This window comes from Ziziphus jujuba, chromosome 6 (genome assembly GCF_031755915.1).
Source record: "Ziziphus jujuba cultivar Dongzao chromosome 6, ASM3175591v1".
NCBI lineage: Eukaryota > Viridiplantae > Streptophyta > Magnoliopsida > Rosales > Rhamnaceae > Ziziphus > Ziziphus jujuba.
This window is the reverse complement of record NC_083384.1, coordinates 31387792-31404100: the sequence shown is the minus strand read 5'-3', so window position 1 is coordinate 31404100 and position 16309 is coordinate 31387792. Positions and strand designations below refer to the sequence as shown.

General features: G+C 32.8%; 2 protein-coding genes across 2 annotated transcripts; both read left to right on the top strand.

Moving 5' to 3' along the window:
* Positions 1–2240: 2240 nt before the first annotated feature.
* On the top strand, positions 2241–7014 carry LOC107429775 (glutamine-dependent NAD(+) synthetase). Its single transcript, XM_048463692.2, has 13 exons — positions 2241–2567; positions 2718–3023; positions 3223–3449; positions 3553–3656; positions 3763–3891; positions 4569–4737; positions 4863–4998; positions 5093–5231; positions 5357–5533; positions 5703–5888; positions 6035–6130; positions 6323–6451; positions 6550–7014. The coding sequence occupies exons 1-13, from the start codon at positions 2374–2376 to the stop codon at positions 6853–6855; spliced, it is 2298 nt and encodes a 765-aa protein (XP_048319649.2). The 5' UTR covers positions 2241–2373; the 3' UTR covers positions 6856–7014.
* A 2858-nt stretch (positions 7015–9872) lies between these two features.
* On the top strand, positions 9873–16095 carry LOC107429819 (glutamine-dependent NAD(+) synthetase). The gene is made up of 14 exons (XM_016040569.4): positions 9873–10032; positions 10126–10333; positions 10607–10912; positions 11050–11273; positions 11397–11500; positions 11709–11843; positions 12119–12287; positions 12663–12798; positions 13525–13663; positions 14310–14486; positions 14674–14841; positions 14936–15031; positions 15416–15544; positions 15647–16095. Exons 2-14 carry the CDS (start codon positions 10140–10142, stop codon positions 15869–15871), a joined length of 2202 nt encoding a protein of 733 aa, XP_015896055.3. The 5' UTR covers positions 9873–10032; positions 10126–10139; the 3' UTR covers positions 15872–16095.
* The last annotated feature ends 214 nt before the right edge of the window (positions 16096–16309 follow it).

Below are 16309 nucleotides of genomic sequence, written 5' to 3'. Positions count from 1 at the left end.
TGTGGATGGAATTTTTCAATCTGACGTGTGTGATATTAAGTTTAATCATATATTCACCAAAAAAAACAAAAAAAAAGTTTCATCATACATTGCATACATATATATACACACGCACACAAACAGCTGTTATTGTGCCTATCTATCTTGGGAATAACTTAATTTTTTGGTCCTCCAAGAATCAACTAGTGGTGGTCAGGTCCATCACGAAATCTAAATATCGGACCTTGGTTAATGGTGCTGCAGAAATAATGTGGATTCAAGCGTTGCTTGGTGGATTACAAATTTACACAACCCAAGTTCCTATTTTATGGTGTGATTAATATGAGTGCCAGGTCTTTAGCTTTGAATCCAATGTTTCACGCACGAACTAAGCATATAAAGATTGACAGTTCATTTTGTGAGGGACCGTATTACACAAAGGAAACTTGAAGTCCGCTATGTTCCCACTTCCAACCAAATTGCCAACATCATGACTAAAGTGCTATCCACTGCTCATGTTCTCACTCTTCGGTCCAAGCTCAATCTATTTAAAAGCCCCTTGAGCTCAAGAGGGGGTGTAAAGATAAATATCAAGCCACACAGTTCTGGTGTCTAAGGGACTAATCTTTTGGTTAATAGCTTGTACTATTAGGATACATATCTTGTGTACTATCTGATATGTAACCAGCTAAACCATCTTGTTGTAATCTCTAATTTTCATTGCTGTATTTATTCACTTACAAGCTAATGAAATGACAATTCAGTTTTTCCCTGCAAAAACCGTGTTACACATTCCTATTTCTTTCAAAAGGAAGTTTCCATCCAGGAGAGATTTCCAATTTAATATTCTTGATAGTCAATTAAAATAAAAAAAACAAACAAACCATTCCTAACGTGGATTTGGGTGAGTGATGCATGATTTGAGAGAAAAAAGTTTGATTAATTGCCACAGACAAAAAGTACTTTGGGATGGAATTCTTGGAATTCTATATATAATTTTTCATGTTTTTAATATGATGAATTACAATCTCTGTCGACCTCCTTTTTTTAAGATCAAATATTAAAATATATTTCGTATTTCTTTGAATCATGCTTGTTATTATTATTATTTTTTTCTGGAAGTACCATTATTAACAACTTTATGGACGCACAATTATTAACAGCTTATTATAAACGTTTTAAAAAATATTACATAAACATTAAAATAATCATAATTTAAGTTGCATGATAAATACCCAAATTAATTAGTTTCCTTTAATTAAATTTGATATTATATAAAATTCTCTTAGCTAAACCTAGAGATGCTTAATATTATTGTCTCTTACTCATTCTCATATTATATTCATTTGGTGTACATGTGTTTATGTGTGATAAACAAATGTACAAAGAGTAAATTATACATAATTGTAATCATCTTCCAATTTTTTTCACTTATATATATATATATAAATATATTAATCATGAAAAAAATAATATGTTATTTGCCAGTATTTGATCTAAATGTCAGTTAGATGTGTTCAAAAAATTTTAATTTTCTTTTTTATAAAAAAATAAAATGTAATTAAATATATCTAATTTATATTCTTTATATCAGCGAATGGATCTTACTTATATTTATAATTAATAATAGTAACTAGTAAAATTCTAATCATAATTAACGTTACAAAGAAAATTTAGAGGATTCACCAAAACAAAAAAAAAAAAAAAAAAAAAGGTCCGGCTTTTTTTTTTTTTTTTTGTGTCAAATAAAATTTTTCTTTTTCGAATTTCTAACTTGTGACCTGTTTCTCGAACCTTTTTGTTTTGTTTTTTTTTTTTTTTTTTTCTTGTTTCGTGGTTCGTCTCTTTTCTCGTACGTTTTATAATAGCTAGAGAGAATATCCAAAACGTGGCCGTCTTTTATTGAATTTTTCAAACGCGCAAGTACTTTTAGACACTAATTTAACGTGCATTTCGGTGTCCGGGACCTCCGGGGCCCACGAGCGACAAAACACCCATAAGCTTTTTATTTTTTTATTTTTTTTGTTTGGAGACTATCTACTCTGTGTATATATATTATATTATATAATATAATAATAGTATCATCATGCACGCTATGTTTTATTTTTTTGATAAAATGCACGCTATGTTTTATGCTAATTCAAGAAATTAATTAAATCCAAAATCAAACAAAATTATAAAAAGAAAAAAAAAAAAAATAATCAACGATCCCACACTATCAGTTTTACACCTATATAAGGATAGCTGAAACCTTGAAATTTGCATCAACTAGTTTTGAATTTTTATTTTTTTGTTTTTCTAGATAGAGAACTAGCTAGTTCTACATTTTTGGTGCGGACAGCAATAGTACTAGTTTTAGCTAGTGCTTAATTAATTTGGAGCTCTATATACATCATGAGGGTGCTTAAGGTAGCTACATTTAATTTGAACCAATGGGCTATGGATTTCGACTCTAATTTGAAAAATATTAAGGAATCCATAGCCAAGGCAAAACTAGCAGGGGCTGTGATAAGGCTTGGTCCTGAGCTCGAGATTACTGGTTATGGCTGCGAAGACCATTTCTTCGAGATAGATACTGTTTCTCATTCGTAAGTGTGTGTATATATATATATATATTATATAAAATATACTCTTCGAAGTTTTCCCTACTTTTTTTGCTCTTTTGGATTTAATATTACTTATTTATTTTGTGTTTATGATATATATATATATATATATATATATATCTTTGGTTGCAGATGGGAATGCTTGAAAGAATTACTAACGGGTGATTGGACGGATGGGATATTATGCAGCTTTGGGATGCCTGTGATGAATGGTTCAGATCTTTATAATTGTCAAGTTGTATGCATGAACAGGAAAATCATAATGATACGTCCCAAAACGTGGCTTGCAAATGATGGAAATTATAGAGAATTTAGATGGTTTAAGGCTTGGAAAAAACAAGACCAACTTGTTGAGCTTCATCTTCCTTGTGAAATTTCTGAGGCTCTTCATCAGAAAACAGTGCCTTTTGGATATGGTTATATTCAATTCATGGACACGTAAGTGAAATATATCTAAAATTATATTATGTATCACCTAATAACAAACAGCAATAGTATATGTGATAATATATAACTGATAATTAACGCAATAACAACGAATCTAATTATTTATAACAATATTATTATTTGTCATTAATAATGACAAATACTGATTATGATATGATAACTACTTATTTATCCGTTTAATAATTATCAGGGCTGTGGCAGCCGAAGTTAGCGACGAGCTATTCGCTCCAAATCCTCCGAATTTGGAGCTCGCATTGAACGGAGTTGAAGTTTTTATGAACGCAGGAGGAAGTCATCACCAACTGAGGAAGAATGAAGTTCGAGTTGGTGCTATTATGAGAGCCACAAAGAATAGTCACGGAGGGGTCTACATGTACAGCAATCATAAGGGATGTGATGGTGGCCGTGTTTATTATGGTATAACAATTATATATATATATATATATATATATATATATATATATAATGATTTTTATATGTAGCTTTATTATTGATAAAATTAACGGTATATATTTGTCAGATGGATGTGCTTGTGTGGCTGTGAATGGAGATTTGGTCGCTCAAGGCTCACAATTTTCTCTCAAGGACGCTGAGCTTGTAGTTGCTCAGATAGATCTAGATGTGGTACGAATTAATATTATCCATTATTTCTTTATATATATATATATATATATATATATATATTTTCTGAAATTGCACCATAATTATCACATCCATGCCTGTGGTGCAGGTTTCTAATATAAGAAAATCATCGAGTAGCTTCCAAGACGAGGCGAGCAGATCAGTTCCTTCAGTAAAAGTGCCATACAGTCTCTGTCACTCTTTCGACCTCGAAACGGGCCTTTCTATTCCTATTAAGGTAACTGAAAAAAAAGAAGAAGTCTAAACTTAAAAAAGAAAAAAAGAAAAAAAAAAGGATAAATTATATGATTGATCTCTAAGTTATACCACTGTTTATAAATTGGTCTGAATTTTTTCTTTTTATATATTTTAATTTTGAACTCGTTAAAACATTATACCATTAGTTCTTCCACTCAAAATTATATTTTTTTAGAGATCCATTTATAACACAAGATATAATTTGGAAATTAATTTGTAAATTCTGATATAATTTGAAGATTTAATGTGATAATATATTAACTACATATTTAATCTTCAAATTATATTAGATGTTATATATTAATCCTCAAATTATATTCTATATTACAAATTGATTTTTAATACAAGATTTGCAATGGTGAATTTTGGTTGGAATACTATCGAGTAACTAAGGGTGCAATGTAACTAAGGGTGCAATGCTTTAAGGAGTTTAGGAACTAAAATGCCAAAAAAAAATTGTGTTAAGGATTAATTTGTAAATAAAGGTATATTTAGGGACCAATTACGTAATTTAATATAAAAAATAATATTAATAATAATTGGATTTTGGTAGAATTTGAGTCAAACCTTAAAATAATAATTATAAATATATAAATAAATATGTAAACTCTGTAATTGATTAGAGTTGGTAGATGATATGGTTAATTCATTAATCAGAAAAGTAAGCACAGTACTGAGGAGGAAATAGCATATGGACCAAGTTGTTGGTTATGGGATTATTTAAGAAGAAGCAGAGCTACTGGTTTTTTGCTACCTCTTTCTGGTGGAGCAGATAGCTCCTCTGTGGCTGCTATGGTGGGCTCCATGTGTCAGCTTGTTGTTAAAGGTAATATTTTTGTTTCATATATTTCACCATTAGTGATGAATATATATTAATTAATTAATTCAGATTCCAAAATGTGGATTTTCTTAATATAATTGCCAATTAAATAACTGTGCATTTATTTGCAGAAATTGCAAATGGCAACGAACAAGTGAAAGCTGATGCAATAAGGATAGGGAATTATAAAGAGGGAGAATTTCCGATTGATAGCAGAGAATTTGCAAGGAGCATATTTTACACTGTATTTATGGGATCTGAAAACAAGTGAGTATTACTAAGATTAACAATTTTGATCATTGAATTGATTTTTTAGTATATGGTTTTGATTAAATGTCTTTTTTAATTAATCAATTTGCAGTTCTGAAGCCACAAAATCACGAGCCAAGGTGCTAGCCAATGAGATTGGCTCCTGGCATTTTGACATTCGGATAGATAGTCTTGTATCTTCATTTTTATCTCTGTTTTTTGCAATTACAGGGATGCGACCACGCTATAAGGTAATTAATTAATAAATCAAACAATTTTATTTATTTATTTGTTTATTTTTGAGAATATTGAAGTTCAGTAATAATAACATAGTTGGTTGTGTACATATGTATAATTGGTTTGTCTTACATTACAGGCATTCGGAGGATCAAAGGTAGAGAACTTGGCACTACATAACATTCAAGCAAGAATAAGAATGGTTCTAGCTTTTATGTTAGCATCACTCTTGCCTTGGGTCCATGGCAAACCTGGGTTTTTTCTTGTGTTGGGCAGCACTAATGTCGATGAAAAACTTCGAGGTAACTTAACAAAGGTAATATATTATAACTATATATATATATATATACACACATATTGGTGTTTAGGAATATTTTCATATAAATCAAACTAAACTGGTATTTGGGAATATCTTCATTTGAACCAATCTATTAAGTTAAAATTCAATTTATGATGATTGAATTTTGGTTTGTATATTATTACAGTATGACTGCAGCTCAGCGGATATAAATCCAATTGGAGGTCTAAATAAAGTAGATCTTCGATCCTTTCTAAGATGGGGTGCTGTAAATCTTGGTTACTCTTCCTTAGCTGATATTGAAGCTGCTCCATCCACTGGAGAATTGGAGCCTCCTCTACCTAAACGTTCTAACAACTACAATAATATTAAGGTATATATATATATATATATATCATCAATTTTCAAAGCAAATTTAAAAACGGAAACATATCCGTATTTTTCAAATTTGAAATTGACTGTATGTATAAAATCATATATAGGTAATTAATACTTATAAATTATATATGTTCAAAACAGGGGGATGAAAAAGACATGGGAATGACATATGAGGAACTGTCAATCTATGGAAAATTGAGGAAAACTTTAGGCTGTGGTCCTGTTTCCATGTTCAAGGTTGGTTACTTTTTTATTTTTTATAAAAAATAAAAATACTCTATTATCATATGGTCTTTATCTTTTATCAATACTATTGTAATTTCTTCAACAAAAAAAGTTTGTAATTAACATTGAATTAGATCAAATTTTAATTCCAATTTGTTAATAATTAATTGTTTCTGATTAATTTCCTTGTTGCATTATTTGAAGAATCTATGCAACAGATGGGGTGCAACATTAGCGCCATTAGAGGTTGCTGAAAAAGTGAAGCACTTCTTCAAGTACTATGCCATCAATCGCCATAAATTGACTGTATTAACACCTTCTTATCATGCTGAGGTATATACATGCATTCATGTTGATCTCTATCTACCAATATCCATATAAATATCCTACTAAATTAATTTAATCTAATTTGTTGAATTAACTTTATGCAGAGCTATTCACCAGAAGATAATAGATACGATCTTCGGCAGTTACTGTACAATGAAAAATGGACATATCAGTTCAGAAAGATTGATGAACTTGTACGTGAAGTTGGTGGTGATTATGAGAAAATTCAAAGGAGAGAAATATCAAGTTGTGATGGAAAGTTGGAAGCTGCTTCAATTAATGGACGAGTAAGCAAAATTTATAAGAGAGAATCAAGCTGTAACTTCGAAAAGCTCGGATCAAATGGTGGTGTCGGAATCAAAGTTTTGGCAGGAGGCGTGGGCTTCGGCAGCGGAGATGTTGGCCTTTAGTTTTGAATTCTAACTTTCTAAGAACCAAAAAATATAATTTTTGTTTTTTTGTTTTTTTTTTGGAACGCTAATTCCGAGAGAATATATTGTATTTGTATCCATCCAAAACTTAGTAATATATAGTGTGACACTGTGACCTATTGAAGCTTTTCATTTTCACTTGGTTTGTTTTCCAACATTTCTACTTTTCTCTCTCCAACAATGTCCTTGTAAATATGTAATTAAAAAAACAAAGAATCAACGTAAGTACTTTTAAAAAACAATGTGGTGCAACTTTTGCGACCCAAAAAAAAAAAAAAGTGCAAATTTGCATAGATAATGCAATTATGCAAATAAATGCAAACGGTCATTAATTTGTAGAACCCATTATATGTGAACTTATCCTCCTATTTAATGAAATGGCTGCATGGATATTTAAGGGAAATATTTGTCCTTTCCCCACTTACATAGAAATGGACCTCACTTTTAGAGGAAAATAAACTAATAAATAAATAAGTGGACCTCACTTCCATAAAAGAATAAAAAAAAAAAAGAAAGGAAAAAAAAAAAAAGGTTAATTTTATAGGCTTCCTTTAGTTATTGTATAATATCAAACATATCCCCTTAAATTTCAAAGATTTCAAACACACATCTAAATTAACGATAAGAAGATAAAGAAGGTAAATTGGCAAGATGATTTGCATTAAAAGTAGTAGTTAAACAGATTATGGTGTAAAATATGTCATTAGGTAGTGGTGTAGCAGGTTGCTCAATCTAATTTGAGACTTAGGAACAAGCCGTCATACGTATATTGGTGATTCCTCATCTATTAGCAGTGGCTGAGCGGCCAAGCATATCCGTATGATCTTGTGTTAGTTTGAGCAAATTATGTAAAATGTGTGTGGTTTCTTTTTCTTAAAGATTGTAAGAAAAATTTGTGGAATCTTTGATAAATTATATATAATGAAACATTGGTGATCTTGCATTTATTTTGCATTTTATAATCCTTGACATCAACAGCCATTTTGATTTTGACTTTTTTTTTTTTTTTTTTTTTTTTATGTTTTATTCAAATAGCAGCTAAAAGTGTTTGAATTTTGTAAGTAGATTATTAAACGTACTTTGGACACATATAAATTTTCAGTGGTAAATAAACTATTAACGGTAAGGTTATTGCATGAAATATTCCTTAAAAAAATGATTGTTTTATAAAATTTTAGAAAACTTGATGGTGTACCAAGAAACTATGGAAAAAAAAAAAAAAAAGTGGACCACACCTGTGGTCCCCACACAATTAGTAATTTATACTGGTTTTTTCAAAAATAGAGTGATGCTGCATTATTACCAAAAAAAGGAAAAAATGTCTAAATTTAATTTTAATACCAAATGGGAATTAATTTCCTATCAATAAATGTAAAGCTTATCTGCCAATACTAAATGACATAGAAAATGACAACAACCTCCATATCTGGAATTTCTATACAAAAATAAATGCTTACCTATGCATTAAATGCAAATGGGTGTCAAATTTCTATATAAATTAGCACTCTGGTAGGCAGATTATAACACCAAAGTACAGAGCGCAAAGTTATAAAATAAAATCTCATCCTATTGTTTTGAGATCCAGGAGAAGAGAGGAAAAAAAAAAAAAAAATGCATTTGTTCATCAAATCTCATCAAAATCACTAACGAGCAAACATGTGCTCAGTTGACAGCATTAGTGGCGGAATTCATCGGTGTTACACCGATGATTTTCCGCATGGTGATCCAGCCAAGATCCGAGGAAGAGAAGCTGTGAAGCAAAATTACACATCTCTCTTGCTTGGATTTGTGGCTGGAAATGGAGTTGGGGGCTAAGACCCCCAGCCTAAGGTACCGCCTTTAGACATCATCCACAGCACCTCCTTCATTTTCGGCACCATTAGGTGAATGGATGCAGTTTATGAGGGTTTGTTTTGGGAATTTTCATAGGCAGTTCCCAATTTGTGTTGAGTGGAGAAAATGATGAGAAATTTTTGAAGGTGGTCCTCCTTCTCCTACATATATTATATGGAAATGGAACACAACCATATAGTTATATAATGGGTTGCAAGTCAATTCCAATGTTCAAAATGCCATGGAGATGGAAAACTGAATTCTTTCAAATACTCTTTTTCACTATTCATTCTAGTTTCCTCTACCTTGCCTAATGGATTTATCTAGAATTTTATGTCTCTCTGTTTCTTTTCTTTATAGATTTGTATAGAAATTGTATTGTTAAATGGATTTGAATCAATTGTATGTAAGAGTTCTGATAATAAACCAACATTTTCTTTTCATTTTTCTTGTCTATTTTTTATTTTTTTTATGAAACATATATATGGAATTTTCTGTTCAAATTCCAAAATAGAGGATTTTGAATAATCAAAGTGGGATTTGTTATTTTTACTTATTATTCAAATGAAAGAAATGACATCCACATAGAAAAATAAATAAATGAGATTAAATATAAACAAATTACTAGAACAATATCCTGACCCAAAAAAAAAAAAAAACAAAAAAAGATTAAGAGAACAATGTCATATTAGTTTTCAAATTTTTGATAAATAAATTTATTATAGTTGTAAATCAGTAAATGGCTTAAATAAAAAACGAAAAAAAAAAAAAAAAAAACCTCGATTTTTTGATTTGATTTCCGGTTGGAAGAATAAAAAGAGAAATAAATTGTTGAAACCATTCCTCACGTTTTTAGTCAAAACGGAAACAAGACAGTGAGGTCTGACTTTTGAACGTTGAAAAATTGTCCCAGTTTGACACGCGTCCAGCCAAAATCAGCTTCTGAGTCACGTTCAAGGTCCTTAACCCATCCCAGGGTCCGGGAAGGCGGAGAAGAGCACCGCTACTACAGCACCATCAACAATAAAAATCTGCCATGTGTATACCCATGGGATTCAAGACTTCCACATGGCAAAATTTGACTGATGCCAACGCAGCCGTGAAAAGTCACGAGTTGGGCTGACTGGCGGTTTTTGGGCGAAACCGAAAAATGATCGAATTCCAAACACAACCCGTATATATTTAAATCCAGCAAAGGGAATCAAATTCCAATATTTCCAAACACAAGGCCACTAAAACGCACACGCACGCACACGTACTTCATTTTGCTCGCCCAGGCTCTCTTTTCTCTCCGAAAGCTCTGCAAATTTCGCAGCCAAGAAAGTGAGACAAAATCTCTATAAATTTGCATAAGAGTTTGATTATTATTATTAAAACTATTTTTTAATTATTGATTTTGGAAATTTTTTGGTGCAGAGGAAGTGGTACAGATGAGGCTGCTTAAGGTAGCGACTTGTAATTTGAACCAATGGGCTATGGATTTCGACTGCAATTTGAAGAATATTAAGGAGTCCTTAACTATGGCAAAAGAGGCCGGGGCTGTGATTCGTCTCGGTCCTGAGCTTGAGATTACCGGTTATGGCTGCGAAGACCATTTTTTGGAGCTTGATACTGTGAACCATGCGTAATTCTTATTCTATCCCTTTCCAATTTCGAGCAGAAATACAAGTTCAATTTAGCGGACAAAGAAAGGAAAAAAATGTTATTCATTTATTGACTGAATGAAATTCTTTAATTGAAAAAATACCTGTTCAGTTTAGCGTCAAAAAGAGAGGGGGGGGGGGGGGGGGGTGGGTTTTGTTTTTGATTGATAAAAAATTTTGTTAATTGAAGGCTTATTCAATTGAGGGCTTGCTGATAGTAATTCTATGTATTGGGGGATGGTATGTGATCGCAGATGGGAATGCTTGAAAGATTTACTACTGGGTGACTGGACAGATGGTATCTTATGCAGCTTTGGCATGCCCGTGATCAATGGCTCAGAGCGTTACAATTGTCAAGTTCTGTGTTTGAACCGCAAAATTATCATGATACGCCCAAAAATGTGGCTTGCTAATGATGGGAATTATAGAGAACTTAGATGGTTCACGGCATGGAAAACAAAAGACCAACTTGTTGACTTTCAGCTGCCATATGAAATTTCTGAGGCTTTGCAACAGAAGAGGGTGCCTTTTGGTTATGGTTACATTCAGTTTCTGGACACGTAAGCCCGAATGTTACTAAGCTATGATCCTGTGACTCACTAAGTATTTGATAATTTAGTAGATAGCTTATGATTTTGCTTCTAATAAATTGTTTTAGCGATATGCTAAAGCGAAACTTTATTTTATCCCTTGTTAGAGCTGTGGCAGCTGAAATTTGTGAAGAGCTCTTTGCTCCTTGTCCTCCCCATGCTGAGCTTGCATTGAATGGGGTCGAAGTGTTTATGAATGCAAGTGGAAGTCACCACCAACTAAGAAAACTTGATGTTCGTCTCCGTGCTTTTATAGGTGCTACTCACACCCGGGGAGGAGTTTACATGTACAGCAATCACCAAGGATGTGATGGTGGCCGCCTTTACTATGGTACAAAGATTTTGCTAATTGATTGACTTTTTTTTGTTTTAGTTTAGACGTGAAAATACTATTGTTGATTCCCTCATTATGACTTGTCTGTAAATGTTTTTCATTGATTATTATTTGGTGTAGATGGATGTGCTTGTGTTGTTGTTAATGGGGATTTGGTTGCTCAAGGCTCACAATTTTCTTTGAAGGATGTTGAAGTTGTGGTTGCCCAAATAGATCTAGAAGCGGTATGTAATGTTTTGCATTCCTTGTATATCAGGATGTTTGGGAATGTGTCTCTTTAGAGTCAAATTTAGATTTACAGATATGTTGAAGTGTACATTATTACCACTTGTTTGTTAACACTGACAGACAATACGAATTAGTGGCATTTCTTATGGCTAAGATTTATGTATTGCAATCATATTAATTCCCTATGTTCTTGCTTCGTTGCAGGTTGCTAGTCTTAGAGGATCTATTAGTAGCTTCCAAGAGCAAGCAAGCTGCAAAACCATAGTCCCTTCTGTAATGGTGCCTTACCGTCTTTGTCAGTCCTTTAACCTGAAAATGGGTCTTTCTAGTCCACTGAAGGTAAGTTCCTGATCAAGCAACGTTCATAACGAATTTAGGTGTTTGGTGTTATTGCATAATTAAAAGCTGGAGTTAATTGTTGTTTCACCTAAACATAGCAAGAAATTGAATGCTAATATAGTTTCTTTAGTGCAGCTTGGTTTTATTTCACCTCAAAATTCTGGTTTTTAGATAGATACCTATTTATATATATTTTAAATAAAATATATATTATATTTATAGCTCTCATTACTAAAGTAGTCATCTTTATTAAATTTTATATTCACGATATTTAGATTAGTTATCACTGTCCCGAGGAGGAAATAGCCTATGGCCCTGGTTGCTGGTTGTGGGACTACTTAAGAAGGAGTGGAGCTTCGGGTTTTTTGCTTCCTCTTTCTGGTGGAGCAGATAGCTCCTCTGTAGCTGCCATTGTTGGCTGTATGTGCCAGCTTGTTGTTAAAGGTTAGTTTCCATACTATTTTGTTTCTGCATTCTGGGTGAAATGAAAGGGGCATCTGAAATGTGACATATGTTAAATGTTGGATTTATTGACTGTTCGCAATCAGAAAAAAATGGAGTAACTTGGAACCTTTCATCAACCAAAGATATATTAGAAAACTTCTCACAAACTCTTTAGTGAGCCATGAGCTAATGATTTTGTGTTGGGAAACCGATTTTAAGGTAGGTTTCAAGCTGCCAACTAAAATTGTTAGTGTGGTTGCACCCTAGGCAGGAAGAAGTGCTGTTATTTTATATTATTTATACTGATTTTCTAATAGGCTTAGGAGAGGAATTATCCTTAGGATGTCACTAATGATCATTTGCACTTGCTTGTAGAAATAGCAAATGGAGATGAACAAGTTAAAGCTGATGCAATAAGAATTGGGCATTATACCCAGGGACAGTTTCCTACTGACAGCAGAGAATTTGCAAAACGCATATTTTACACAGTATTTATGGGATCAGAAAACAGGTGATTGCGTATGCTCTAAACCTGTTAGAATTAATTTTCCTTCTGTGATTAATGATTTGTAGATAATGACTGAGGACATGGTGGACATACTTTCTTATCTAAACTTGGTTTTTTCTTCAATCTCTGCAATGTGTCTGTCTTGCAGATGCATTATAGATTAGGCTATTTAGGGGGTTATGTTCAGTTTGTAATCATATTACTGGGAACATTTGAAGGAAACCCCTTTTTATTTCTTTGAGCTGAATTATCGTTTGACATTTAGTACTGCAAGCTAATGTTTTGAGCAATAATTCTCATACTTGTGCATGAAACTCTGATTTTTTACGTTATCAATAAATGTACTTTGAGGGTTTAATTGGATAAAGCCAATAAACATATGTATATTTTTCATTAAACTTCCTGCAATTTTACAACTTTTCATTTTAATAATACTATAGTTGGTGAATCAATGAAGCATGTAATACTATAGGGTCTATGGAGGTGAGTTTCAATAAATAGGAAATATAATATATGATTAAGGTCCTGAAAAAGGCTATAGAATGTCTATGGTTGACACGAACATTCATGTCATTTTATTGATATGCAGGGAAAAATATTTATGATTCACTGGAAGACCAATTTTAATAAATTAATGTGTTTTTAAAATTTTATTTTTGCCCTTTCCAGATCTGTTTACAAGTATGTGCTTAAAATGAAATAATCCAGTAAATGGTTTGTTCCTTGCAGTTCTGAAGCCACCAAATCACGGGCAAAAGTGCTAGCAGATGAGATCGGCTCATGGCATCTTGACATTAGCATAGATGGTGTTGTATCTGCACTTTTATCTTTGTTTCAGACAGTTACAGGAAAGCAACCACGTTACAAGGTAACAGGATTATGACAAGTTCTTCCTATCCCACCGATTAGACCTATATGAATTCTCAAGTTTAAGAATTGGACTTAAAAAAACTGTTAAAAAACAATTGTTCTATGCTGCGAATTACTTCTATCTCACATAGATACGGAGTTACCAGAGGTGAAGCTTTTGTATGACAAGAGTAGTTGTAAGGTTAATGGCAATAGAAGCAATGAAACCACGAATATTTCTAGCATTCACGTCAAGGGAGTTAGGTGAGAAATGACAAAACAAAATTAACACACTGGTCACAAGATGTTTTTAGGAGGTGAGAGTTACTGGTGCTTGTAGTGAGTGGAGTGTTATAGTTGTGGCAATGGTGGTGTTGGACGTGGCAGTTGAAGTGAGCAGTAAAATTATTCAAGAAGAGCAGGTGGACATGGAAGTAAAGATTGGTTGATCTTTAGACTTGCCTTCTTAAAGTTTTTGAATGCACCAGAAACTAGATGTCTGAAAATTTGAGGCAAAATCATTTTTAGATTTCTGACTATAAAGTCCGTGCTTTCCTTGAAGAAACTTTATAAGCATGTGGCCATGATAATTGGGATTTGATCTTAACCAAACGAGGAACTGTAAAGAACTGTGTTTATTCATTTATAATATGCTTTTGTTTCAGGTAGATGGAGGATCAAACATTGAGAACTTGGGTCTGCAAAACATTCAAGCTCGAATCAGGATGGTGCTGGCTTTTATGTTTGCATCACTCTTGCCTTGGGTTCATAGCAAACCTGGGTTTTATCTTGTTTTGGGTAGCTCTAACGTGGATGAAGGATTGCGTGGTTACCTAACAAAGGTAGCATATTTAACTGATTCATGTCTGGCATGATCTTTATTGTTATTTTGTATGTTTAGTGTTGCACTCTTGTGCAAAAGAAGACTTTCTTTCGTAAATGAATTGGCTGGGTAATTCTAAATTGATCCATTTCTTTATTAGTCCTAAATGCTGTATATAAGATCTTATAATGTTCTTTCCTTCAAAGTATGACTGCAGTGCAGCTGACATAAATCCAATTGGAAGTATTAGTAAGCAAGATCTTCGGGCATTCCTTAGATGGGCTGCCATCCATCTTGGTTACTCATCCTTGGCAGATATTGAAGCAGCTCCACCAACTGCTGAACTAGAGCCTATACGTTCAAACTACAGTCAGGTATTAATGCATTATCTGTGTTCAACCATTCAGTGGTACATTTAAGCAAGTTAAAGGGATAAGTTAAGCTACTGTTATATTCTTTGGGAAACAGCTGGATGAAGTGGACATGGGAATGACATATGAGGAACTCTCAGTATATGGAAGGTTACGGAAAATTTTCCGTTGTGGTCCTGTATCCATGTTCAAGGTTTGTTCTAAACAACTGGCTTCCTACTAACTACATGCTTCTATTGATCTGGCCTCCACTTGCATGATCAGGATCTTTCTCAATATAAGTTAAGGAGAACAAGAAGAGTCTAGATCCAATACAAATTTGAACTCCATTGTGTTATATTAGTTTGAAATAAATAGTGGGTAAATATGAATTTTTTACGGCAAATATTGATTAGTATCCATGTTCTTCTACCAATTTTAGAGACAGTTTTTTTTTTTTTTTTTCCCCAAGAATGGATCCTTTTAGAACAGAGATTATTTGATTTTATTATCAAATTTATTAGGTGGTGGGGTTCTGTATTTATGCTGTTGATAATGCAGTAATCTTATATGTTTGGTTCTGATTTCCTTGTTTCAGAATCTCTGCTACAGATGGGGAGCAAGATTGACACCATCAGAAGTGGCTGAGAAAGTGAAACACTTTTTCAAGTATTACTCCATTAATCGACACAAAATGACTGTATTGACACCTTCCTATCATGCTGAGGTATATTGAACTCAAAATAACCCAAGTTTCTGCAATAAAAAAGTTCAACCAGCTGTAGATCTTCTGATATAATACATTCCCTTATATTTTTCCTTCAAGCAGAGTTATTCGCCGGAAGATAATAGGTTTGATCTCCGGCAATTCCTCTACAATGCGAGATGGCCGTATCAGTTCCAAAAGATTGATGATCTTGTACAAGAGTTGGATGGAGAAAGAATTCATATGCGAGAATCAGGGGATCATGAAAAGCTAGGAGCTGCTTCAAATGGTATAGGTGGAATGGGAGTTGTTGCAGCAGGCTCAGGCAACCCCAATGTTGGATTATAGTTTGAAGAAAACAAGAAATAAGCTTATAGGCAAATATATTAAATCGATGCAAAAAATATATATTCCTGTTTTATTTATTTGTCACACTGGTTTCCTCAATCAAATTAGTGTGACCTCTTGATTTGTTTGAGTTCCTTGGAAAGTTTAATTTCCGTTCAAGAATGTGTTCTATATACTTTCGCATTGATTTTAATATAAAATGAGCATATTTTACATTCTGACAATTCACTTTGTGGCATAATAAACTATGTATTAAATCTTTTTATTATAAAAGAAAATATATTCTTGGGATGAAACTGGGGCAAAACATATGAATATAAATCTCGTAGAAACCTTGTAGTTGTTCAAAGGGTGTTAGAAATTTTTTTTGGCAATGGGCAATAGCTGTCTCGAAGGGGTCTTGGAGGACTGTTCCAACTCTCAGAATTCTTACAGATT